We start from the raw sequence: 27450 nt of genomic DNA on the forward strand, positions 1-27450 counted from the left end.
CTATATCTCGTTGGGTAGAGACGGTGCATTGGGGCCCAGTGCAGCCGCATAAATTATTTTTTAATGCGAAGTTCACATGAACTTCGGCGACCTTACGCGTATCTATCTATCTATCTATTTATCTATCTATCTATCTATCTATCTAGCCGCCTACGGCTTTTATCTCTCCTGGCCGTTTCAATAGTGTTATCAATACCAAACTTGGTATGGCATGACCTGACTATGAAGAACATATTTGACTAGCCATGACATGAAAATCATGACATGGATGTCACGAATGCCATGATATACATTTCATGGTCATGCAGCTCTTGCGGTGGTTTAGTTCACATAGCATGTTGCAAAACTGGTACGGTGTGACTTGATTGCATGGAGAACACAAGCGACAGACTCTAACATGAAAATTGTGGCATGCGTGTCATGTAACAACATGACTAAATGCCAAGCTCATGATGCGCTCGCGGGTGTTTCGCTAGCGTCACATATACCAAATTTGGTATTACGGTACGTGAATGGACGACGAAGGTATGTGACTGGTGCAAACAGGATATTTATGAGATGCGTGTCATTTAACAACATGACTACACGCCTCGCTAATGATGCCCTGCCGGCCATTTCGCTAGCTTCACCTATACCGAATTTGGTATTACGGGACATGAATGGGTGATGAAGGTATTATACTGGTGGAAACATGATAACCATAAGATCCATGTAATGTAACAATATGACTACATGCTATGCTCATGATGCGCTCGTGGCCGTTTCGCTAGCTTCACATGTACCAAACTCGGTATAACGCAACGCGAATGGACAACATAAGTAAATGACAGATACAAACATGATATTCACGACATGCGTGTCATGTAACATGACTACATGCCACACTCATGATGCGCTCATGGCCGTTTCGCTAGCTTCACACATGCCAAATTTTGTATTACGTGACGTGAATGGATGACGAAGGTATGTGACTGGTGCAAACATGATAATCATGAGATGCGTGACATGTAAGAACATGACTACATGCCGCCGTCTAGGCACCAATACATTTCCACGTGACGCGGTGCGCGCGCTCACCGGCGTTCATTTCAACGCGTCACGCCGGCGTTGCGACGCCAGGCGCCGGTCCTACCATATACTCGCAGGCGCGCGCCGCGCTGCGTTCCTTTGACCAATGCGCGTTTTAGCGCGTTCGGCGTCCCTCCGTCACGAAAAGAGAAAGATGCAGTGTTGTCTGGGTAACGCATTGGCACGAAATGCAGCATGTGAAATTTCGCACCGGTTGCCGTCTGGCCGCGTCGACGGACGCTGGTCGCGCCGGTCGCGCCTGGCGTCAAACTATAGAGTGCTCGCGTTTTGCTGACGTACCGTCGCTGTGTTCAGCGTGCGCGCTCTTCAACGCTACATTGGAGTATATTGGGATCTTCATGATGCGCTCGCGGCCAATTTTCTAGCTCCGCATACACCAAATTCGGTGTTAAGTGACGTCAATGAATGACGAAAGTATATGACTGATGCAAACATGATGATCATGAAACGCGTGTCTTGTAATAGCATAAAAACATACCACGCTTATAGTGTGCTCGTGGTCGTTTCACTAACTCCACATATACTAAATGAGGCTTCACGTGACGTGAATAGATCATGAAGGTTAACGACACTCCAAGAATGATAATCATCACACTGAATTCATGTACGGAATAATTTACCTCCACCTCGTAACGTTGTGTTGATTTTAAAGTGACATATCACCCTTCCTCACTCGTGCTTCGCATATCATTGATTCCCACTGTACGTGGGATCTGCCGATTTTTTTATCCATTATGCTTTCTCAGCTGACATGCATATGAGTACGATTGGCGTACCTATTATCCAGAAAAAGGACATGATTGCATGTATGAAGACAAACCGTGTTACAATACACGATACCTGACTTGCTCTGATACGATGCGGCCTGCACTTAAAAAAAAAAGAATACGTCTCTCCTGTGTTTCTTATCCTGTGTTTCTTAAAACATCACGGTTTTCTTTCCTAATGACAAACGTCATCTTTCTTTCTATCCTTTTTTCAACGCAATGTTCTTATTGGTCCATGCTCACTTTTATAGTACAAATCCGTGCAGCTTGCCATACACATCCTATATGCAGTGCTACTCTTCGTACTCTTCCTAACTTGGAATACACTTCACTGCCATCGTTGTCACATTGTGATACCATATTTAGTGAATGTAGCGGGCGATTATTTTATTAATGTGACTACATTTTCTCTCGCGGCTGCTACGTCTGCCAAATTGAGGACAGACGCCGTAAAGCTTCTCGCTGCGTTTGTACTTTGTGGCCGTGAAACTGATGATGTGATTGATTGATTGATTGATTGATTGATTGATTGATTGATTGATTGATTGATTGATTTGTGGGGTTTAACGTCCCAAAACCACCATATGATTATGAGAGACGCCGTAGTGGAGGACTCCAGAAATTTTGACCACCTGGGGTTCTTCAACGTGCACCCAAATCTGAGCACACGGGCCTACGGCATTTCCGCCTCCATCGGAAATGCAGCCGCCGCAGCCGAGATTTGAACCCGCGACCTGTGGGTCAGCAGCCGAGTACCTTAGCCACTAGACCACCGCGGCGGGGCAACTGATGATGTGGAAAATAAAGTTTCAGTCAGCATGATTTGGTGAATATTGTTTCGCCTGCTGCCTTTTTTTACAGTGCTTCACTGCGAATAATTAAAATGTCAGAACCTCAGAAGCACCATGCAGGTAAAACCAAGGACATTTTACTGTTCGTGATGGCAGTCTATAGAAAAAAGGGTGTATCTTTATCTATCTTTGCGCGCTTTCTGTGCACACAATGAGCCTTACTTCACGAAGTCAACTGGTGTTCTATTTGTCTAAACGCGACACTGTGCTAATTAATGTTGTCAGTTTTATTGTAAAGCGAGCGCTGAATGCGATGAGCAAAATGCACGAACCATGACGATGAAAAGCGGTGACTGCGGATAAGCCGTGGCCCACGGCAGAACATTGCTGAGGTAGAACAATAGAAACACTTCGACAATGCACGTGAGCACCATGACGGCGAATAACTCGAACACAGTGACGCTGTCGAAGTTTAGTGCATGCTTGAATATGCTTCCCCAGCCGGCTCCACCTATGTACACAGGAGAATAAAATGTACAAAAAAATTTGTCTCATTAGAGCGGTAATTGCGAATTATATCTATCTATCTATCTATCTGTCCATCTATCTATCTATCTGTCTGTCTGTCTGTCTGTCTGTCTGTCTGTCTGTCTGCCTGTCTGTCTGTCTGTCTAGATTATCTGGTTTCTGTTTTTTTTTCATTCACTTGGTATGTATCCCAATTCACTTGACATGACATGATCACGCCACAAACTTACAGGGCTGAGTAATGCATGAATAACGCGACACATGTCAGCTTTATCACCACATAAATGACAGCGTGCCATCGTGATAGCCCGGTTGTCATTGCACGAGCATAGTATATACTAAAATGGGCGTACCATGTGTATCTTAAACATTGATGAATTGCCCTGACGAGAACAGCATAATGTACGTGTCATGCATTACGCCGCGATGCCATAGTGGTCCTATCATTACCTTGGCAGGTGAATATGCATCGCAAGACAGGCATGTACAACAAACATGACAAAAAACTGCCGAGACCAGAATCGCGGCAGCCGCTTTCGGGGCAGCAGCCGAACACCGTAATTACTGTACTACAGCGGCGTACATAGGCGATGCAAAGATGGAAAGGTTCGCAAAGATAAAATTACCTTGGAAGTAGACACTAAGGCTGCTTTAAATAGAATGGGTGACCGGTCAAACAACCGCGATAGTAATCCCTTCGGCATTTGTGGGTGACCAAATGAAGATTACTCATTTTCGAAGCCTGATGTCGTGCAAACTTACCCTCGTAGTCGTCAAAGATCGCGAGAGTCCTCAGCAATATAGAGCATCCGTATTGTGGAGCGATGGCAGATTTGAGCTTCGCCGAGCGGTCTTGAAACACCAACCCGCTGAGCGACGATGGTTCACTCGGGAATGCGAACGACGGAATGAAGAAGGCCACGAATATAGCACAAAAGGTGGCTCTGTTCCCTGGTACCAATGACAAAAATTTTGTTATTAGTGAGACATGTTTACTTCGGTGGTTCATTAATATCATTATCGTCGACGTCATCAACCTGAAAGCGCCAAGTGCGAAGCAAAGGCCCTTCGCGGGTTTCGCCAGTCACCTCAGCCCTGTGGTTTCTGTGGCCACGTTATAACCACGCAAAAGTCTTGTGGCATCTTCGGCTGGCTGCACCGGTGGCATTTTCTGTGCACTCGTGCCGTGCCGTACGTTCGTCTGGGCACCCCGCGTGCGGTGCCGCGTGTTTCTCTGGGCCGGCTACAACACGAGTGCACGCCACGGTGGCACCGTGGAGGTCGACGGTAGAACGTGGCGCAATCCATCATCCCGCGCGCGCTAGCAGACGACGCGGGGACGTTCCATCTTTGCAGGCGTAATTTACAGCTGGCGCTGCCGCAGAACACGGCTGTATGGCACGGGAAACGTGCATAGACTTACATCGTCCGACCGTACTCGTACAAAGGTACTTTTGCTGTCAGGATTCCACTGGACACCGAAGGTGATGTAAAAATTACCGTAACCCCCGTCGAATCGGTACAGGATCGATGCAGCACAACCGCCTGGAGAGCAGCTCAAGCTGGTGGCGTTCATGTGGCTTACGTAAAACCGTCCTATACTTGCTACGAACTATAGCGCGTCCTGATACTACCTATAGAGGGAACTCTGTCGCTGTGATTGTTCAGTCAACATGGTGATGATTGGTAGTATACGGATCTGCCTAATCTTCGCGCTCACGGCATCATTTAGCCAACATGTGAATGATGGGTAATACAAAAATTTGTCTAATCTTCGTGCTTACGGCTTTATTTATTGTAGTCTTTTCATACGCTTCTTTTGGATAAAAGAGTGCAATTTTGTGAACTTTGTGAGCCGATTTGAATTGGTGAGCCTAAAAACGTATGTGAAACTGCTGAATGTTTGCTGAATTTTGTCTTGCGAGAAAGTGGCCCTTTAGGCCACATGGAGCCACATGGAAACAAAAAACGAAGTTTAGAAAAATCCTTACACAATCTATAATTCCCATGCTGGCTGAGGTGCAATGAGTTCCAGCGCGCATGCGTAGTATCAACAGAGTATCATCATCATCATCATCATCATCATCATCATCATCATCATCATCATCATCATCATCATCATCATCAGCCTGACTACGTCAACTGCAGGACAAAGGCCTCTCCCATATTCCGCCAGTTAACCCGGTCCTGTGCTTGCTGCTGCCAATTTATACCCGCAAACTTCTTAATCTCATCTGCCCACCTAACCTTCTGTCTCCCCCTAACCCGCTTGCCTTCTCTGGGAATCCAGTTAGTTACCCTTAACGACCAGCGGTTATCCTGTCTACGCGCTACATGCCCGGCCCATGTCTATTTCTTCTTCTTGATTTCAGCTATGATATCCTTAACCCCCGTTTGTTCCCTTATCAACTCTTGCTCTCTTCTTGTTATAGCCCTATTTAATATTACGAAACCGTGCTATACAAACGACAATGCCTTAAGGTTGCCGTTGGTGGCCACTTTGTGCCATATTCTCTACTTCCCGACCCTTTCTGGCGACTAAAATTTCATCTTGGTGCCATGGCTACTTGCTGGTTACTTTGAAATTCTATTTGGCGCATTTTCTGACCATTTCTTTATATTAACTGAAGATAACGCAGAAAGCAAATTCAAAGAATGGCAATTATTTGCAAGTTTTCCTGTCGGTTTCCCTACGCATGCAGACGTCCTTGTCCCGCCAGTGTGCTAGTGAAAATCGAGGCACCCAACGAGCGTTCGAAGGGATGCATGCATGTAAGTAACGCGAGGCTATATATATAGCACAGTGCGGACATGACATATTGTCACGCTGAAACACAGTGCTTTGAAGAGGTATCAGCAACAAAATGAAGCTGGACTTTTCACCATCAACCACATTTCTCTATTTGAAGCTAAACTGTAACTTTGTTGACGTCTCAGTCTACGGCTTAAAAAAAAAGTAGCCGGAACGTTTGATGTTCCTACTAAGTTGCAAGTTTAAAATTACTTTTGCAAGAACACTATCTATTGTAGACAAAATGAATGCTGGCGCACTGAGAGTAAAATCATTTGTTAATTTATGATAATTTTTTTGCATGTTACCTAAGGCTTGGAGACCAAGCAAAAGGGGAAAATATAACGCTCGTTATAATCTGTTTTTGTTTATTCAAAATCATAACATTCACTGTTGAATACTAAGAACTTTTTTTCATTGTGCTAAAGATTTGACGCAAAAATTAAATAGCTAGGTTACTTTCGCAACTTTCAGCTTGATTTTCGGCTTCTTTTAGAGTCTGGCCAACGGCGACACCGCGTGACAGCACAGCCAAACTTCGACTAGACTGACGTGGCAATACACGCACTTGCTAGATTTTTTTTTTGTTTTTTTTATTTCTTTGACACATTAGTTCTCCCACTGTTCACTACATCGCACTAGTGGTTCTATCAGTATAATGCTTCAGAAGCACATTTGAAACATTACGGTGATGAAACTTTTAGTCTCCTCTATACGCATCGCTAAAGAACGAACGCGCCGAAGTTAGTTCTTCCCGTACTCCTAAGGGGGCACCACTATAGGCTTCAGACTAGTGGTGCCATGCCAGTATATGAAGCGTGGAGTGGGGGAGACTACTTTGTTTATGCAATTTCGCCTTTCTTTCCTCCCTTCTATTTCTATTTTCTTCCCATGTTTCCTTCCTTTCTCTATATTTCTCGCTTCTTTCCTGATATTCAATTTTTCATACGTCGTTTTGCTGGCTTTACGCCGAGCGACGACAGCGTACAGCAGCACAGGCCCTCAATGTGGTCCGAACTTAATATCATCAGGGTGCTCGAAGGCCGCGCTCGCTGGCGCAAGCGCGTCCAATATTCTATTCAGGTGGCTCAGCAATACGTGGCTTTGCCTGCATTGCAACAAGCTACGAGTACCGCATACGACCACAGCATACGACATCCCAGCGTCCTAAGTGCTCCGCACTTGAAAACAAATGTGTATCCGCCCATACAAAGGCTTTCGACCACAAGCACCTCGTCGGCGTATACACGGCGCAAAACACTTTGTTGACACGCGTTTGCCTTGTCTTCATTATTTCGCCGTCCTATGTAATTTTCATTTTCCAACACATCTCGACTGAAAAGGAACTGAATTGCACTGCAACTTACCCGCTCTGCATACAGCAGACACGATCATGGCCAACAGTACGTGCCCCGTATTGAACAGCATCATGACGAATATAACCAAGCTGACGTCGGTATGCGTGAAGAAGGTGTCCTTCCAATAACCGTGGCTTCCTGCGATATACAGAATCGCGATAACGATGGCGCTGTCGACCATCTGAATCGTGAAAGCCGCGAGGAAGTGGCCCAACCAGAAAGCCGACGATGGTAAACCGTTGAGTCGCTGCTGGTCCTGAAAGAAACGCGTTACGGCAGTTTGTAGTCCACAATTCAGATGGGAGAAAATAGCTTTACAGAATATTTGAAAAGCCAATTTTCTTTTTCATTTCAAAAACAGCCTTTAACGGCTGCTAATGTTTCCTCCATGTGGCACTGCTTGCGTTACACTCGCTCGTGTATTGCTTACAGTTGAGCTTATGCTGAAAATATTTAGCATCGCCTGTGTCATTTAGCAGCGTAAACTCAAGTGTATTTGTTACTTGTCGATTTATTTTTTTTTCGCTAGTCTTTCCGCACGAATGAATTTTCTTTTGCTTTAGACTCTAACCTATATTACAGAGTAGCTGCCAAATTCAGTTGCCTGTTGAATGTATTGAATGGCCACTTTTCCAAACAAGCCCTGTCCACCTGCTTTACCAAGCGTCACTGACTACATTTATTACTTTGTGTCTACACTAATGCCTGCAGCTCTCACTCACACACTTTCATTGCAGTAGTTCCTTAAACGCACCCTAAAAAGAAGAAAGAGAAATGCTATCTGTTGAACATTGCACACAACCCTAAAAGAGCACGTATGTGACTCTCTCTAAAAAACACGTACGCTCCTTTGGTTATTCTAATTCATAAACTCACTCTGGTTCACACGTATCTCCGGCGAGATCTCCAAATATTTCACGTGTCACTTCAGGGGCATTCATATGCGTGGTAAGCCAGAGTTCTCAAAGAATAGTCAAGGAACTCATTTCTTTTAAATGCGAAGCATTTCTTAGCGAACTTCGGCAACTTTGAGCGTATCTATCTATCTATCTATCTACCTATCTATCCATCTATGTATCTATCTATCTATCTAATCCATCTAATCTATCTATCTATCCATCTATCCATCCATCCATCTATCTATCTATCTATCTATCTATCTATCTATCTATCTATCTATCTATCTATCTATCTGTCTGTCTGTCTGTCTGTCTGTCTGTCTATCTATCTATCTATCTATCTAATCCATCCATCCATCCATCCATCCATCCATCCATCCATCTATCTATCTATCTAATCCATCCATCCATCCATCCATTCATCCATCTATCTATCTATCTATCTATCTATCTATCAATCTATCTATCTATCTATCTATCTAGCCGCCTACAACCTTTAGCTCTACTGGCGGTTTTGATAATGGTGTCAATACCAAACTTGGTATGGAATATCATGACTGTATGAATAACATTTTCCACTAGCCATAACATGAAAATCATTACACGGGTGTCATGAATGTCATGATTTAAATTTCATGGTCCTGCAGCTCTTGCAGTGGTTTCGTTCACATGGCTTGTTGCAAAACTGGTTTGGTATGACATGATTGCATGGGGAACACAAGCGGCAGACCTAAAACATAAATCATGACATGCGGGTCATGTAACAACAAGACTCGATGCCACACTCATGATGTGCTCGTGGCCGTTTCGCTAGCGTCACATATACCAAACTTGGTATTACAGTAGGTGAATGAATGATGAAAGTATGTGACTGGTGAAAACATGATAATCATGAGATGCGTGTCATGTAACAACATGACTACATGCCGTGCTCATGATGTGCTGGCGGCCATTTCACTAGCTTCACTTATACCAAATTTGGTATTTCGGGGTGTCACACAAAACGAGCACTCAAAAAAGGGCACGCCGCCAAATTCTCGCGACGAAGCGCCGAGAGGTCAACGATAAAAAAAAAGAAAATAAGCATCCAAAGCTCCCCGGGCGCGCGTCCCTCTCCCCTCGGAAGCGTAGGTGCGCCGACGAAACCTCCTCGCATCGGTGGCCGAGCAAGCCCTAGAACGTTCTCGATGGAAATGCGCGTGGTGATGCAGAGTTGCGTCATCTTTCGCGGACGGCCCTCGTACCGTCTCACGCTTTCCCCAGCTTTCGCTGCGTATCGCGCAGATGAAATGATGAGAACTTTCTGGAATCTCGCGCGGAAGGTATTTAATCGAGCAGCTGAGATGGGAGATCAGGAGAAGAAGGAATTTCGCGCCGGAGTGCGTAGGGTGTTCCGCCGTGTCGTCGGTGAAGGTTTTGACCTCAGTGACAAAACAGGAGAAAAAGGAAGTTAGCACCAGAGTGCGTAGGGTATCCCGCCGCGTCTGTCAGTGAAGGTTTTGTCCTTAGTGACAAAGCAGGAGAAGAAGAAAGTATGCGCCATAGTGCGTAGAGTGTTCCGCCTTGTGAGCGAAGCCTTTTGTCTTCCGTGACAAAGGAGGAGAAGAAGAGGATTTCCACCTGAGGTGTGAAGACTCAAGCTACAGGCATGAGTGTGTGTCTACCACTATCGAGCGAAGACGCGTGGCAACAGCTGCGTGTGGGAAGCCGACGTGTTTTCGGCGAAGAAGTTTGAAGCTTGGAGAGCGGCCAAGTGAAGACGCGACGTTTCCTGGATGAGAAACTTCGGGGGCAGCGGAACGACAACAATGCTGGACTTTGAGTGAGTGAACTCGGAAGCGTATCATCCAGACTTTTAAGTGTGAATACACTTTATAGGCGACCCCAAACCATTCACCGCCGTCGGCGGCGTCCGCAGTCTTCTCTCTATCTTTAAAATAAAGAGGACTTGGCGGGCCGCAGCGCGACGCTCTACCGAATAAGCCACGGACGCGACGCTGATATCGGTGTCAGTAACGCGCCTTATACCTCCTCCCCCTTCGCTCGCTCCTCCGCTCTCCTCGCTCGCTGCAGCTGCGCGCGCACCCCTCTCTCTCGCGCGCCCGCCTTCTCTCTCAGTCTCCCGTCGAGAGCGGGTCGTGAGGGGGAGTAAAGTTAAAATCCGTTGGTATTCGCCAGTGAGTTAACGTAAACTCCCCCGTGTGATCAAATTGCGATTCTTAGGAACCATTACACCCTAAAGGCACCATAGTGTGATTAATAAATATAATAGTGCGAATTAATAAATACCCTTCATAGCATCACCCCGTGTATTCGCACTTAACCATGTTCACCCTCGGGGAAATGCTTGGGAGTTTTTGTTCTAAGAACTTTGGACTGAATAAGTGTTCTAATTCTTTAGTCTTTAAGCGTCTTGGTTGTTGGATGCATGCGACTGCATTGTAGTTCGTGTTGTTGTCTGTGTCCGTTGTTTCGAGAGTGGCTGATTGTACTGCGTAGTACGTTGTTTGAATGGTGACTTATTGTATTCAACTATTGTAGAGTGTGCATACTTGTGTATCGTTTTGATCTGCCATAATTGAGAATATAATTTTGTTTTGTTTATCAACTCTCGGCTCTGACTTGTTCTTTGGGCCACAGCCGGCGTCCGCTGGCGCGCCAAATAGGACCACTTCATAATTGTCCACACTTTCGTGGTGGGGTTCGGGTGGCCGATACTTCGGCCCTTGGAATTAGCCCGGCGATCGCCTCCCGAATTAACGGGACCTGTGACACGGGGCGCGAATGGATAACGAAGGTATTATACTGGTGGAAACATGATAAGCACGAGATGCGTGTCATGTAACAACATGATTACATGCTACGGTCATGATGCGCTCGCGGCCGTTTCGCTAGCTTCACAAATACCAAACTCGGTATTACGTGACGCGAACGGACGACATAGGTAAATGACACATGCAAACATGATAATCATGACATGCGCGTCGTGTAACAACATGACTACATGCCACCCTAATGATACGCTCGGGGCCGTTTCGTTAGCTTCACATATACCTAATTTGGCATTACGTGACGCCAAAGGATGACGAAGGTACGTGACTGGAGCAAACATGATAATCACGAGATGTGCCCCATGTGAGAACATGACTACATGCCGCAGTCACGGAGCCACTACAGTTCAACGTGGCACGGTGCGCGTGCTCGCCGGCGTTCATTTCGTCGCGTCACGCCGGCGTTGCCACGCAAGGCGCCGGTCCTGCCATATACTGGCAGGCGTGTGCCCCACTGCGTTGCTTTGACGCATGAGCGTTTCAACGCGTCCGGCGTACCTCCGTCACGAAAAAAGGGAGACGCAGTGTTGTCTGGGTAACACTACGGCGCGAAAGGCAGCATGTCATATTTCGCGCCGGTTGCCGTCGCGCCCCGCTGACGGACGCTGGTCGCGCCTGGCGTCAGACTATAGACATAGAGAAAGAAAAAGACAAGAGAGGACACTCCGCGAAACCTGGCCTCAGGAAGTGCGTCACGACTACGTAACGAACTAGTGCTCTCACCAAACGTCAGAGGACGCAAGCGCAAAAAAAAACAGTTATAATCAATGCAACAGAATTGTTTTTACAAAGTAATAATTATACACCCAAATTTGGTATGTTCTTTATACATAAAAACAATTTATACAACACACCTTACGCGATTATTTTTCTTCAGCCGTACTGTCATAAACACCATACACCCAGCGACAAGCCCATGCATGACTGACAGCGGGAAGCTTTCGGCGCTTTCGTCAACGTCGGCTGCGTCGGGGTTTCCGTGTGTGAGATATAACAGGTGAGGCACGTTTTCAAGCCAAACTTGTTGAATGACATGTTGTTGGGCTTGTTGGGTCAATTTTTCAGAAAATGGTTACACCTGCGCGAATAAGACACCATGCAACAAACATAGAAAGATGCACACACACACGTTGCGCTTCGTGTGTGCGAGTTTGTTTCCTACGTGGCGTCTCATTCACGCAGTTGCAACCTTTTTCTGAAGCTTGTAAGGACGGGGAGGTTCGCTAAAAAGAAAGTTTGCGGCTCTATGCGGCGGCTAGACGGTAACATTGTGCAACGTATGCAGTATAGCAAAGGCGGCACGGTGTCAAGCCGAGGTGATGCGTGCTGCGTCTGCCACGGACGCGAGCGTCTGTGCGCTGAGCATAGCTGGGCAGCTAGGTCATAGGCTCGGTGGCTCGGTGCAAAATATTGAGAAGCGTTAGCTGGGCCTCGCATGCTTCACGACGCGTTTCCCGAAGGCTCGGAACACGAATAATTCTTGGCGTGCCGGAGGCAAATCTGGACTAGCCAAGTGGCCATCATCTTTGTTTCTTCGCTAGCCTTGTGCCACTAGTGCAAGCTGCCCACAAATTTTTTTGACGTTTCCAATATAATTTTACCACACAAATTTCAACTACGATTTTTCTTCCCAATGTACTGCTAATACTGCGTACGCACGAAGGTGTTCTTGAGTTCCCAGGTCGCGATACCATTGCATTACAAGGGATAGCGGCCTCGAAACTTCTGAAGATCTTTGTACTTGGTCTTGACGTCTGTCTTTGTAAATCAGAGTTTTATGGGTCAGAGATGTATCACTGGTTTCGTATTGTGCATCGATTAGCTAATGATTCAAACGGGCTTGCTGGTACACTTATGACGTGCACATATCTTTTTCGTAATTTGACAGCGAAGCATCCACTTACTGAGAACATTTACAGACCGCGCGGATGCCATGCCGTCCGGCGGTCCAAGCTACGGCAGCTACTGCTGTGTATCGTGGTGCTTCAACAATGGCAGAACCCACAAGAAGCCTGGGACGAGTTTCTTCTGCATACCACGGGACGGCAGGTGAGTTAAAACTTTTGTATGGTTTGCATGTCTTTAGGCTTACTGTTCGTACTTGCTCAGTAAGGGTAACAATAAAAAATCCCTATTCAAGCACTTCACCTTTCAGCTGATAGTTCATTGCCAATGCAGGATGAAAGCATGGATGCAGTATGCTGGACGCGATGATCTCCTGAGTAAGCCGGCCAGCCTATTGTACGCAACGTACAGGGTTTGTAGCGACCATTTTACTGCTCAAAGTTTTATGGACCCTGGGCACACAAGGCTTACAAGAATGGCTGTTCCCAGTGTGCAATCAGCTGCACCATGTAAGTAATTGGCTGAAACTCAAATATGTGCAATAGCAGCCACTTGTATTGAATCAGTGGCGACAGTTAACCGCGAAGATCTTTGTAGCCGATGGAGAAACCTCACTATAAAAGTAACACTTGGAAAGTCTTAAATTTTGTGAATTGTGGGCTATTTATTACCTTCCTAACAGCAGCTTTACATTTCTGTCGTTTTTTGATGCTCTTGACCTGCGCAACTTATTTTGAAAGACTTTAAAGGGCTATTTGATGTTATCTTCAAGCCTGAGTGCACATGTACATACACCTTTCATCAGTGAAAGCTGGCACTGTTGATAATTCCAAAAATCACAAATTACTTGTTTCCTAGTTGGTGCCTTCTCTTTTTTTCCACGTTTGACCAATTTATGCGTTTGAAAGAGCTGTTTGAGTTTCCCCATGCTACAAGCTTAGTAACTTGTACCAACTGCACATATATGCAGGTTCTCTGAGCGTCGCTTCAAATAGTGACTGTGACATAACTGCAGAAGCTGCACTGCAAGGTGCGGATGAGGTTCAGTTTGTGTTATTTTAAGCCTCTTACTGACACATTGTCGTAATTTCATTTCTTCAGTACCTGCGGTAGAGGCTTCAAAAAGCGGCTCCCACACATTGAGGTGCCCCGATGATCAGGGTGCGTTCAGTGTCGCGATTTATTTATTTTTACCCAAATTTACTGTTGACCAATTCTCTGCAAATGGCAGCTCCCTTGTAGCTGGTGAAAGAATTTCTGCTGACTTCGTCTTGCCGGAGAAAACCTAACCAGTCGTTCAGCTGTCACAAAAGGAACTTGTGTGACCGGTAAGTTGTATGTTCACTTCAACACCAGAGTGGATTGATTTAGAAACTTCCGCAGGCCGCTCGCAAGATTGTTCCGACAGCACTGTCCGAGGCACTGACCAAGCTTCACAAGACCCTCCAGAAGACTTCTCCGTCAACAGCTCAACGCCCGAGTGCCCTAGAGAAAATGGTGACTATGCTTTTATTGCAGCTGTTTTTAATATGTGTTTTATGTTTAGGACATTCTGAGGAAACTATCCTCAAAAGGACACTACGTGTGCACTTACAAAATGTAAGGGTGGGCTCTCAGTGATTTTCATTTTTTGTGTGCATTGTCAACATTGTGAATGGTTTGTTTTTAGGCAGTGGAATCGAAAACTTTGCACCACAGAAAGTTGTGCACCTTGGGTCTGAAAGAGTGAGGAAAGTGCTCGTATGGGATTAGTTGTTCTTCGCTTTTACATCCATTTTTTTATTGCAGTGTGTTCCTGTGTACCAGCGGCAATGTCTTCATCAATGAAGTACAAGCAAACCATTAAACATCTGCAAGCCAAAGTAGCAGCACAGCGGAAAACTATCAAAAGACTGCGGAGACAGCCTCACCAAGCACCGTCATCGACTTCAAAAGGCCCTTGGAGTTATCCGACCACACGTCACCGAGGAGGTTTTTAAACTTCTTTCTGCACATGTTCGCTTGAGGCCCGAACGCAAGGGCAAGCGGTTTCGCGTGTGGTTCAAGAAATTCGCTCTTCACTTAAACTTCCGAGGTCCGCGAGCATGCCGATTTCTGGCTCCATACTTTTCTTTGCCCTCACGGCGTTCATTAAGGAGGTTGCTAGCTAATGTGAAGATGACTACAGGCATAATTCCAGGAAACCTTTCTTCCGTTGCAACAAACACTCAAGCTTGGAATGAACGGGACCGAGTGTGCGCTTTAATTTTTGACGAAATAGCACTCAAAAAGAATTTCTACTATGATGCTGCAAGAGACGTTGTCCAGGGTTTTACAGATGATGGCACTCATCGCACTTCAACCATTGCTGATCGAGCACTGGTTTTTCTTCTTGTTGGTGTTTCGAGAAAGTGGGTTCAACCGGTTGCTTTTACTATAGGGCACACATCAACACCATCGTCTGTTATGCATAACTTGCTGGTGTCACTCATTTTGGAGCTTAGTAGCATTAATATTGCAGTGAAAGCAGTCATTTGTGACCAGGGCAGTTCAAATGTAAGTCTCGCTAACCAACTAAGAGTGACTGTAGCAAAGCCTTTTTTTGAAGTTAATAGTGAGTGGGTGTATTATATTTTTGATGTTCCGCATGTAATTAAAACAACGCGCGATAATGTCCAAGCACACAAGTTATACATTGGGGATGACATCGTTAAGTGGTCGCATATTGTAAGCCTTTACCAATCTTCACATGAGTTGCGGTTGCGATTGGCTCCAAAGTTGACTGAACGGCACGTTCATCAGAAACCTTTTTCTAATATGAAGGTCAGCAGAGCAACTCAGGTCCTCAGTGCATCAGTTTCGATTGCTATCACGGCAATGGTGTATGCGAAGGTGCTGCCTGCCTCGGCCATCACTACAGCTCAATTTTGGGATCGTATGGACAGGATTTTCGATACCTTGAACAGCTCGAGTAAAAAAAGAACTTCGCAAAAGCTGCGGCATGCAATCATGAAAAATGATTCAGAGCTGATTGACTTCCTCCGAGGCCAGCTTCCCTGGATTGCATCATGGCAGTTTGTTGGCAGACGTCAACCACAAACCATCGTAGGTTGGCAAATTACAATTCAGGCTATTTGTCAACTATGGGACGACCTCTCCAAAAATTACAATTTTGAATACCTGTTAACACGCAGGCTTCAACAGCATCCTCTGGAGAACATATTTGGCCACATTAGGCAAAAACAGGGTTGCAACACCAACCCCAATGTAGCACAATTTATTTGTGGCCTGAAGCACATCTGCATAAGAAAACTCTTCAGGCTGTCAGAATACGAAAATGTTGAGTATGATGAATGTGACCTCTAGGAGCAGCTCTCGCCATTCTCCCTCACCAGTGCGTCTCTTGTGGATAATGAGGAGTGTGCACAGCCACAGCCTGACGACTTTCCCGCTCTAGACGATCTCTCTGAACTTGCGACCAACATTCACTCCCATATTATCGATGACTCTGCTGAATATTATGTAGCTGGATTTATCATCAAACACTTCCTTCGGAATGCATGTGACGGTTGCAGTTGCCCACAGTTACTGAAAGACGACAGTCGTGAGACGCTTAAGGGTACCCACCAGTATTTCACAATGCTCAAAGCATACCACGTCCCCAGCAAACTTTTTGGAAATCTCACTGTGCCATCAGAAGCAGCTTTTGCATACATACAACAACTTGAATCTCGCTTTCTTGCCATGACTGAGGCCACTGCACATCACCTGAAAGTGCGCGATGTTTTCATCACCATCTGTCAAGTGTTGGCGATTTTCATTTCTGCTCTGCTGGGTGTCGCGCGAAGTTTCTGAAAATGTTTTGCCGGGTTCGTTTATGTTGGCATGTGCGTTTTGTGAACCGAAACTTAGATAGGGTTAGGTTCCAGTCTTCAATCTCAGGCATACAGCTTGACAAGTTCAAAGGTTAGCAATTAGCGGCGGGTTTACACTAAAGTATTCGAGTTGAGCCGAATCCTGCAATAGCTTTGTTATGTTATTACTTCGTCACAGCAGACTTCATTATGGTCTTATATGCTTATACTCAGTTCAACTGGACTAACCACTCCTTCGTTGCATACATTGTTTTGGTTACCCGCTATGAGGAGTAGGGACACTGTGTATTCGCTCGAAGTGATTTGCATAACCTTAAAAAGAATGTTGGGTATCCTGTCTGTATTTTTATAGCAAATGCAGGCGAACTGTACACTTTACTGTGGGTCGCTTGATCACTGTGTATGCTTTATCTCTCCAGCTCAAGTAATATATCGATAACAAAACCGCTTGTTGAAATGTCTTCGAGCGGGTAAGGAACACAGTATGAAGTGGGCACGGTTCACGTTATCACGCTTTTCGTATTTTAGCTTCTCATAAACCTCCTCATCTCGCCCATCAAAATTTTCCAAAGAATACCCAAACTTGTAGCGTTTGATGGGGCTGCGGACGCTGCCATTTTATTTTTATATAGCTTGTGAGTGATAACGTACGATGTAGAGCCTTTGTGAAAAATAATGAGCCAAAGTGGTTTCCTTCTGCTATTTATTAGCCCTGTAATACTGCTCTCGTAGCACCAATTAAGGTCCACAATTCTGGATAAGTGATGACTACAATCTATTTTAGCTCGCAAGCGTCACAGCAACACCCAGACGCAAATCACTTGGGATCTTAAGTTTTTGATGAAGGTGACACATAAGAAGAGCCACAAGACCTGCCAGTGTTGTAGCATAAAGTTTGTCTTTCACGTAGTGAGCAAGCTGCAAAGCCCTACCTTTCTGAGGACAAGCAGGCATCAAGTTTGCTTTTTTTTTCATTTTGGGCTAGCTGTTCTTAAGCGCAGCCAGCACACTGCACCTTTGCCTTTCTGCTATATTGTGTCGTGTGGTTTCTGTGCGCTCTTTTTTTCTATGCATTATTTCGGTTAGCCCCAGGCGTGATTCGCTACTTCATTGCTGTGTATATGTCACTTGTTCCTTCTTCATCAGCATTGCGCGCTGTGTTTTTGCCATAGATCCTTACTTACCCACTGGCCCGGTGTGTCATACTTCACCAGCTTCTCGGCTTCTGCCAACTCTAGCGATGTGTGCATTATCTGTGTTCTCTCTGTATTTGTTACAATATTTGTTACAATTTATTTGTAAGGCGAGATGCATTTGTTGTCTACCTTTGTCATATTGTGCTTTTTATATTCTCAGACTCTACCTTGCCTTTGAATAAAACATTGCGGGTACTCTGTCTCTTTGACTGATATATACATTGATCGCTTGTTCCAAAAGAAAAACACAAGCGCGATGAATAAAACCGTAGTGAATTATCATTACCTGCATCTTTTTTTAATATAACTTAATCGAAATAAAAATTACGTCACGAGCAATTCGCACGAACCACTGAACAAAACAAAACAGGGAATCGCTAAATCAAAACGACCTACAAAAACTATCCATTTGGGCGATGAAAAGTGGTCTGAAATCATGAACTTTCGCCATAGCCAAACGTCGGTTACACAAAGTAATTCAAAACTTGCGCCAGTGAAACCGAAAGAGGAAGCGCACGCCACTTGCTCTCACCAACCACCAGGTGTGCTAGGGTCGATTGGGCCGCTGGGGTCTACGGGAGTGTCCACTCTTAACGTTTTTTTTATTTCTCTGTGCTATAGAGTGCTTGCGTTTTGCAACGTAGCGTTGCTGTGCTCAGCGTGCGCGCGCGTCAACGCTACATTTTAGTATATTGGGCCCTTCATGATGCACTCACGGCCGTTTTGCTAGCTCCACATATACCAAATTCGGTGTTACATAACGTCAATGGATGACGAAACCTATGAATGGTGCAAACATGATAATCCTGACGCGCAGGTCACGTAAGGAAATGACAACATAACACGCTCATAGCGCGCTTGCGGCCGTTTCGCTAGCTCCACATATACTAAATTTGGTATCACGTGACGTGAATAAACGACGAAGGCAAACGACACATTCAAACATGATAATTACGACACGGAAGTCCTGTACGGCCTGCTTTACCTCCACCTCAGAACATTGTGCTGTTTTTAAAGTGACATATCAACACTTCTCATTCGTGCTTCGCATATCACCAATTCCCACTGTACGTGGGATCTGCCAATTTTTTTTTCGTTTTGTGTTTTTAGAGTGCACTGCGACAATCGCCGCGTCTTGCAAGGACACAGTGTCGCTTCCCAACATTACACAACTTCTATGAACGCAATAAAAGTGTGCACAAGTATCCATTATATATTTTAACGCCAATGTTCCATTGCTGATATAAGGGCAGCTTAATCTGCTCAATTTACGTAATAGCGCTACCAAAACGTTAAGGATCATAAAGGTATTACGAGGTACACGATATCTTATGTGAGTGACATGTGCTCTAAGGACTTTTTGACAACGAATGAAACAATGGGTAAGAAAAATGATGGACGCCTGTCTGGCAGTAATGGGGTTATTATAATTAAGTTTCAGAACAACGCAAAAGATTTGCGTCAGCATTAGGAACGCACTCAAAGCGAGCTCTTTTGTACGCTTCAGACAACTTTGCCATGTGCACACAGTTGCACCAAAGACCACTGAAATGGAAGGTGCAGCAGTCGACATACGTGTGATCTCGGGCGCGAATATTAGTCGGACCACAATCAAAGTTTTCAGTGGCACGTAATATGTCCATAAGTTCCTTATAGCGTTACCCGTTCGTCCCTCGTGGCCATAGTAGTAGTGTGTAACAAATATTACATTTTGACCTCCAAGGTAGTGCCGGTGAGAGATTTCTTCAGTGCGTTGTTGAACAATAAAAGATAGTGTTCAATGTACATGCCAATAGCTGCTAAGAGGGAATGAGAGACAGGAGAATTCGGCTTTTAGTTAACGCGCACGCTGCGAATTTTTTATTGTTCAACAACGCACAGAAGACAAGAAAAGGTTCCTACGTCATACTCGCTGGGCGTAACCTCCTAGGTTTTGGAAAGGTTTAGCGAGCGTTGGGCCACAGTGCCATGAATACAGTGAACTAGTATATACCATGAACTCGAGGTGGTTAAAGGTGAGAAGTAGACACGACGCACAAGCCGTAAGAAAGTGTATGTGTGCCTCCTCTCGCTCAGTCCTTGGAATGTCCGCTGAATGGCGGTGCTTCTATATGCGGAATATATGAAAAGATGCGAGATGGTGATACTTGGAGTGTTGAATAGGTGGACCAACGGACACACAGACAGATGCACGGATGGACGCACGGATAGCTGCACGGACGGATGGACGCATGGACGGACGCAGGAGTGGATGCATGGACGAAAGCAGGAACGGACGCACAGATGAACATGTGGACGCACGAACAGACGCACGAGCGGCCACAAAGACGCACGCCTGGGTGGACGGAAGCAAGAACGAATGGACGGACGGATGCTTCGCCCCACTATCCATCATTCACTCCGTGGATATGCTGCCATTATTTAAACAATTCAATTGTCGTCCTGCTCTATTTTGTGAACCTGGAGGTCTTGTTGTAGTCGGACGCGTTATAGTACGCCTCCCTGTACATTTCTATACCACTGATCTGAGGCCTTTGTCACGTCGTGTGTCAGTAAGAGCCGGCCACTGAATGCTTGAAAGATTTCCCTGAAAATAGTCCACCGGAATCGCAAACAGACCACTGGTATGTCATGCGGGAGCACCTCTTCCGCATGAATTGCTGCATCCCCTTAACACACGACTTCAGCCGTTACGCGGAACGTTAGACTTCAGCGCAACCTTTCACTCGGCTGCTGCTTAAAAATTTTACTTGCGTCACAGGAAGTGTTCGCGTGTTAACAACTGCTTTATTCTATTCTATGGTCAGTGAAGAGACGAGTACCAAGAGGTGCCACGGCGGAAAGCAAGCACGCTTTGCACCACACGTTTGTGTTTCACAGCCGAAAGTGTCAACAGACAGATTTAGTTGCGCGTCATATGGACGCGCAACTAAAGCGCAACTAAAGCCATATGGACGTGGCCTGCCATTGCAAATGGCTGGCAGGCTGCGTCCGTGTTGCTGCTGCAGACGCTGTCTATTAATAATACCTTACAGTGCACACTGAGACACGAACTAAAAAGGGACACACGAAGAAACATGGTGTCCCTTCTCCTCCCGTGTCCCAGAGTGCGCCGTAAGCTATTATGCATCGTCACCAACTAGTCAGGTCAAGAACAATGTTGCGAAAGTGTTAATTACTGCAGTTCTATTGAGCTAGCAGTGAAAACTTACATTCGTATAAACATACTCCGCTTCCATATTCGCTTTTCTCCCTCCTGGCCCCGTCCGTTGGCTCTACATCATTTACAGCAATGAAGGTATACTTACAACTCATGTAATCAGGCACTGAAGAAGATGATAATGGATACAGTGTAAAGACTGTATCCATTGTATCTAGTTAAGCACTGTATCGCTATATCAGCACTAAAGAATGCGAAAGAAATCGAAGTATCTTGGTGCAATGCTAACGAGTGTTTATATTTTAAATCCTATAGGCTCTGACTGTTCCCCCTCCTTCCACCAGCTTCTCATCTTTCTACACGGGATCTGGTATGGGTGAGTGGCAACTTTATTCTACACGTGACGTGGTGTTGCACTACCCCTAAATCAGTCCTCCTTTGACCAAGAGACGATGTGATGCCATCACGACAGTCGTGGCGTCGTTGATTGCCACGTGACATTTAGATCATGTTACTAGTGGTACGTTTCATTGACTTGAATATCGGGTGAGTTTTGCCAACTTTTACGCGTTTTATATTCCCTTTTTCGGGCTGATCACGGTCGCCAGATATTTCGAGTCATTACACATGCAAGTCTTTCACTTTAATAAAGCTAGAAGCCCTTTTTTGTTTCACCAGGGGATACGATAACCCGTATAGCAGTCGTGGCATGGACACTTCCACGTCACAGCTTAACAAAGCTAACAGAAACAGACAAACAACGGCATCCTAGAGACGTATACGAAAAAAAGTAAGAGTGACTCACCTTCATTCCCGATTGCAGCTCTTGCGTTATAGCTGATACTCGGCGCAGAAACGCAATGCTGAAGACCATAACCGTGATGTATTTCAAGCCGGTTCGGAACTGTTCTTGATCTATGAATGGCGGTGCATCGGGCAGTCGCCGTAGAAACACCTTCGGAACCTGAAATGAATGACTGCGTAAGTGAACTGCTCTATTAGTTTCGTATGTACACATGTCAGTGCGCCGAATGGTAGCGAAGCATTTCTAAGAAAACTTCGGTACGACATTGACAAACGAGCGCTCAGTGTCAGGATATCGATAAACTGGCAGGGAGTTGTTCTCGAACGATTGTTGTGGAAAATTTCGTGTTTTCCTATGAACAGTCTGTCTACTTGCCAACGTGTCTACAGGTTGTCACACCCTACCTAATTGACTAAAAAGTTGTATGCTAAAACTTGAGTGCGAGCGAGGTCACCAATAGCGTTAAGGTTATTCTAAACTCCGACTCCAGTTTTGAGAACTTTTCACGTTCCGCGACCCAGCAAAAAAAAAGCCAGCAGTTCCCATGTAGTTTTGTCATCGACGGTCTTTCATGCAGCCCCACAATAACCTCGAAAGCTGAAAACTGTCATATTCAAAGTGACGTGCACAGACTGGTTGTTCACACTTGCGTGAGGCCACGTAAAACAATCCCACTTAATGAAATGTCTTAGATTGGTTTCGGCGCTGTGATATTGGGCTGGTGACATTGCTGTTTTGTATTCTAACTAAACGCACAGTGCTATAATAGACGAACATGCAAAGAAAGAGTTGGTGCCTTCTTCAATCCATGGCCTTATCAATTGAACGTCACCACACGCAAAAACAAGAAAACGTTCTTTGAACTGTGCAACATTTCAGCAACCTTGTGTCGAAAATAAAATACTCTACATCTCTGACAGCGTATGCGCTTCGCATTTGATGATTTTTTTCTCTTTGGAACGCTCCAGCCTTGCCTGTCGTGCAACGCTTTGGAGCCACGGAAAATTAAATGTCGAATTGAAGTGTACATGCCAAATGACTATTTTTGTGCAGAACTTCTCAGAGCGAAACTGCTGAACGAAGCAGAGGCGACAAACCGACAGGCGCTCACAAACACACCATCATGAAGACTACAGCAAAATTAATGCGCGTGAAAAATAAAAACGACAATGTAAGTTGCTAATGGACACGTGACAAGCCCATCGACTTCCTTATCTCTTTTCTCGTAGCATTGTGCTACCAATGGGTGAGTGGGTGAAAATGCAGCCCAGAAAACGGCACTTGCGGATCGTAAAAATAGTGCATAATGTGCAACACAAAGACCTGTTCATACACGCGACTTCTGCCGACAAAGCAATGTTGTCGATCAGTTACACTCAGCACGCATGGACATGAAATAAAAAGTGGACAATCAAGACCAAAAAGGCAGGTCATTCCAATATGTTCCTTTTCTAATGCCATTATTTTTTAATTTCGCATATCTTAGTCTTGTATGATCGAGGTGACCCACATGTATTTCCCCTAATTATTGCACCTCGACACGTAATGAAGCCGCAGTTGCATGTAAGACGTCGCTGGCATTTAACTTCAGCCTACATCTGCGCCTTGCTTATCGGCGGCGTGCAAAAATAAACCTTACTCTATAGCCATCTGAAACTCCAAACAAGCGATGCAATGTCAACAAGGCCGAGTGACAAGAAAGTGAAACTAAACGTCGAGAAATGACGTCACGCGCTTCTGATGTCGACGCGATGATCGCGAACACTCTGAAATAACTTCGAAGTTTCGTGCATCTTGCAAGATTTTGCAAAATCATTTCATAGATATTGAAATGTTATGCTTTCTAGACTACACGTTCCCGGGTTTCGGCAGCCTTTTGTATGGCCGCACACGTCGAGCACAGATGCACCCTGAATATTATGAGCAATGTCACATGGTGCCAAAGAAAATAACTTTTTTTAAGTACTACTTTATATACGCCTTCAGAAAGTGCTATGTATTGATTTCTAGAGCCCTGAATGATGGTGATGAGTGATGACTGAAAGGTGATGCGAAAAAAAAAACAAATTGTTGTCGCCTTACGTCCTGCGAACCCTTGGCCTTTTCCAGGAAGTTAGAGTCAATCTTCGCCTGCTCCGCCAACATAAAGTCTGTGGACAGAATGCAGAAGTTTAAAGATGGAAAACCATCCTAAGTGAATAGGAATTTATTGTAGGACGTCTCAAACAATCAAATATGTCTTTACGTTGCAATATGCAGATTCTGGTAAAGCGCTGAATGCTTATACTTCGAAACAGTGGCTTGTGGGGCGAGTTGGTACAACATCATAGCAAACTTTAGCGCAAAAAGAAAAAAAACACGGGAAAATTGAGCTGTGTCCGTGTGGTTCCTTCTTCATCCCTATTTGTTTTCGATAAATTCTACTATAGTGCCCATGCCTACTATTAGCGAATTCAAAGTGTCTAAAGTTCGTTCGTATGTACAAACACTTTTTTGCTACCTGCCCGTAAAAGTAAAAATTATTTGAGTAAATGATTAGCTTATACAAAACTAATCTATACAATGGACTGATTAAGGTCCCGAACCGTTGGTAACAACGAGTGAGTTCTGATTTGCCAACAAAGCTATGTCTTTAAACTGCTGAGACGATACACTTGCCCAAAAGTTCTAAAATTGATTTTGCATCAAAATGGCTGTGCTTTTCCTTGCGAAAAAACATGTTTCGTCTCTTTTAATATTATTGCATACAAACTCCGGGTATCGGCATAACTGCGCGCAAAAAGCTTAAATAGTATGTCTGAACTTTTGTATTTCTTCAGCTTGTCTTCTAAGCACTCCTAGAATCACAGAAGTCATGCCAGTGTATTCAAGCAATTGTTAGCTGAAGTGGGTGCGTACTATTTATGTACCCGACCTTGATAGCATTTAGAAAACTTCGGAGAACATACGCTGAATCGTAATATTTTTATGTATGAGTTTGTCTCACCTTTCACGAGAGAGGATCACTTTTTGAGTACGACTATTTCATGTCTTGCTTTGCATAGGACGAATGAATAGTCAAGGTACGTTGATATTGCACCTTATCTTGATGATCAGCTTCACATTTTTTATTCAAGTTAAAAAATGGAAACAACAATGATCAAAGTAACTCAAGCGCAACATTTCAATTCTATTCGATGCAACCTTTAAGTATATTAAAATAGTTAGCGGCAACCTCAATTTCGGTGGAGGCGAAAATGCTTGAGACCCGTGTGCTTAGATTCACGTGCACGCCAAAGAACACCGAGTTATTGAAATTTTCAGAACCGTTCACTATGACGTCCCTCATTATCACACTGTTGTTCGCGGCTGCTACTTCCCAACGACTATTATTACTAAATTGTTTAAAGAATGACCAATGTTCTTGTAAAAGCGGGAAACGTGAACCTAGCTACTGCATTGTTTCTATGACAACAGCAGAAAGGCTATAACCAAAGTATATTGCAACGATGCCTGTGTATCTTCAATCAACTGGGAGAGCTTGCAACGGTACAATAGAATTGCTGGTGCTAAAGCCACCCTATGACTATACAGCTATAAGAATTATGGCATTTCAGGGCTCCTGAAATTGACAACATGAGTTTTTCCCCCGTGCTTTTAAATTTAAGCACATGGACCTCGAGCATTTACGTTTTCGTGACTAATGTGGCCGCCGCAGCCAGGATCGAGCTCGCGACCTACTTTGAAGTACGAACACCACCATATTCTACACGTGGTCACAAAAGGGAAGACACAGACAGCGCTTGCCCGTGCCGTTTCCTTTGTGTCCCCGGGTTGAATATCGCGCTGTTTGTACTTATCATGCAAAAGCAATTACCCCGAAGATTAACTTTATTAACCTACCTTGGGGTCATCAGCAGAGCACAGTAACCACAGTACTCCCATAACGGTTTGCTTGCGGCATAAATGATGTATAACGTGACTGAAGTTTGAAAATATTGCAATTCCTCAAACTCCTGGTGATATATGATAGCTTGATGCGCTCATATTGCTGATAGTGTTTAGGCGTTTATAGCGATTATATACGCCTACATGGCGTTTAAGCACATTAGAGGTACACGCGTACGATACAATTGAGGATAGCTCAGTAACGTATGCTGTCGGGCTAGTTGGTGCATAGCTGCGTAAAACATCGTTGGCGCAAAACTTGAAAGAATACGAAAGAAGGGACACGGAAAAGCGCACACTCGCAACTGACAGATATTAAACCGTAGCTCATCTTCTGAAGCCCTCACGCATGCGTACAAGCGCACAAAGAACACAAACAACTATCATACCAACCTATCAGATAAAAAGCAAACTCACTGTCAAATGTAAACAAGTACGGGACACTCACACATTGTTCACTAAATTGCCTAATGTGCAAGCTTGTGTCAGCGGGTTTTTCTTCAGTTTCGTTAACGTCAGTATGTGAAGCTTTATTGAGAAAATTTCGACATGATGCCACCAGCGATAGCGGCACAAGGGACGTAACAAAGCAGAAGCGACCTGTTGTCATTCCATGTATGCGCGAGCGCCTGCCAATCTGCACTGCGTAGCCCGCAGGTTGACCAGCTTGATTATGGACAAAAGCTCTATTCCTGCTTTGGGCGCTCCTGTTAGAGAATAATAACACTCACGACGTCCCTTCATAACTTGGTCAAGTTTTCTAAGTATCTAACAGCGCCATCACCACTTTCAATGCTGAGCTAAAAAATAGAAATGCACTTGTTTCAGCAAAACATGCTCTCGAATACAGCTACTTGAATACAGCGACTTGAAGAGTCAGTTGAAATCTGCAACTCCAACGGTATTTTTTTGCAGTGTCCCCTAATTATTATTACTGAAAATCGCCGCAGCTTTCCTGCGTATTTTTACCTCACGGAGAGCAATTTGTTTAAAATACAAGTGTTTCTCGTTGCGCCAGAGCCACGCCGCTTACCGAAGTAATCCTTGAAGCGGTCGTCTGAATCTAGTGTGAAGCTCTTCGGACCGGTCAACGGTAGTCTCTCGGGCACTTCGAATTGGGACGCTTGCAGTAACTCGTACTCGAGGCTGCCGCCGCCGGTGACGCCAAACACCTCCGTGAACTCAACGCACGCGACCTGACCGTGTGTGCCGTACTTGGTCCACTCGGACCGGCATTTCGACTCCACCTCGGGCCCCTTCATCAAGGCCGTCACCTCTGGCGAGTGACCTGCGTGGTCCAATGGCAGCGCGGAATGTTTCTGTCGAAAAATTCCGCCACCTCCTCGCATTAAGCAAGCAGACCTTGCTGCTTCTTGAAAGCTCTCGATCTCACGCCTTGCTCAGCAGCGGATCCAGAAGAGGAGGTGGGGGAGACATCTTAGCATGTGTCAAGACCTCCAACCCCCTCCTTCTATTGCCTGATCCCTGGCCCCAGACAACACAAGCACAACCTCAGGAAGTCCTCAGCATGCCTCTGTGAGGACAATATGACGCCCTCAGAATGTCCCTTTATAGTACTAGAATGGCACTAATCCCGCCCCCTTGTCCA

At 45.1% G+C, this 27450-nt stretch overlaps 1 protein-coding gene across 1 annotated transcript in view; it reads right to left on the bottom strand.

Annotated features, from left to right (window-relative positions):
• The window catches only part of LOC119177926 (phospholipid-transporting ATPase ABCA3), a 175109-nt gene that overhangs the window by 125541 nt on the left and 22118 nt on the right, over positions 1 to 27450 (bottom strand). The window contains exons 2-7 of the mRNA XM_075886165.1: positions 26875 to 27129; positions 23997 to 24064; positions 21915 to 22073; positions 7334 to 7580; positions 3938 to 4126; positions 2980 to 3158 (exon numbers count right to left, since the gene is read on the bottom strand). Coding sequence (XP_075742280.1) covers positions 2980 to 3158; positions 3938 to 4126; positions 7334 to 7580; positions 21915 to 22073; positions 23997 to 24064; positions 26875 to 27129 — 1097 coding nt within the window. The remainder of the gene's footprint in view (positions 1 to 2979; positions 3159 to 3937; positions 4127 to 7333; positions 7581 to 21914; positions 22074 to 23996; positions 24065 to 26874; positions 27130 to 27450) is intronic.

This window comes from Rhipicephalus microplus, chromosome 1 (assembly GCF_043290135.1).
Source record: "Rhipicephalus microplus isolate Deutch F79 chromosome 1, USDA_Rmic, whole genome shotgun sequence".
NCBI lineage: Eukaryota > Metazoa > Arthropoda > Arachnida > Ixodida > Ixodidae > Rhipicephalus > Rhipicephalus microplus.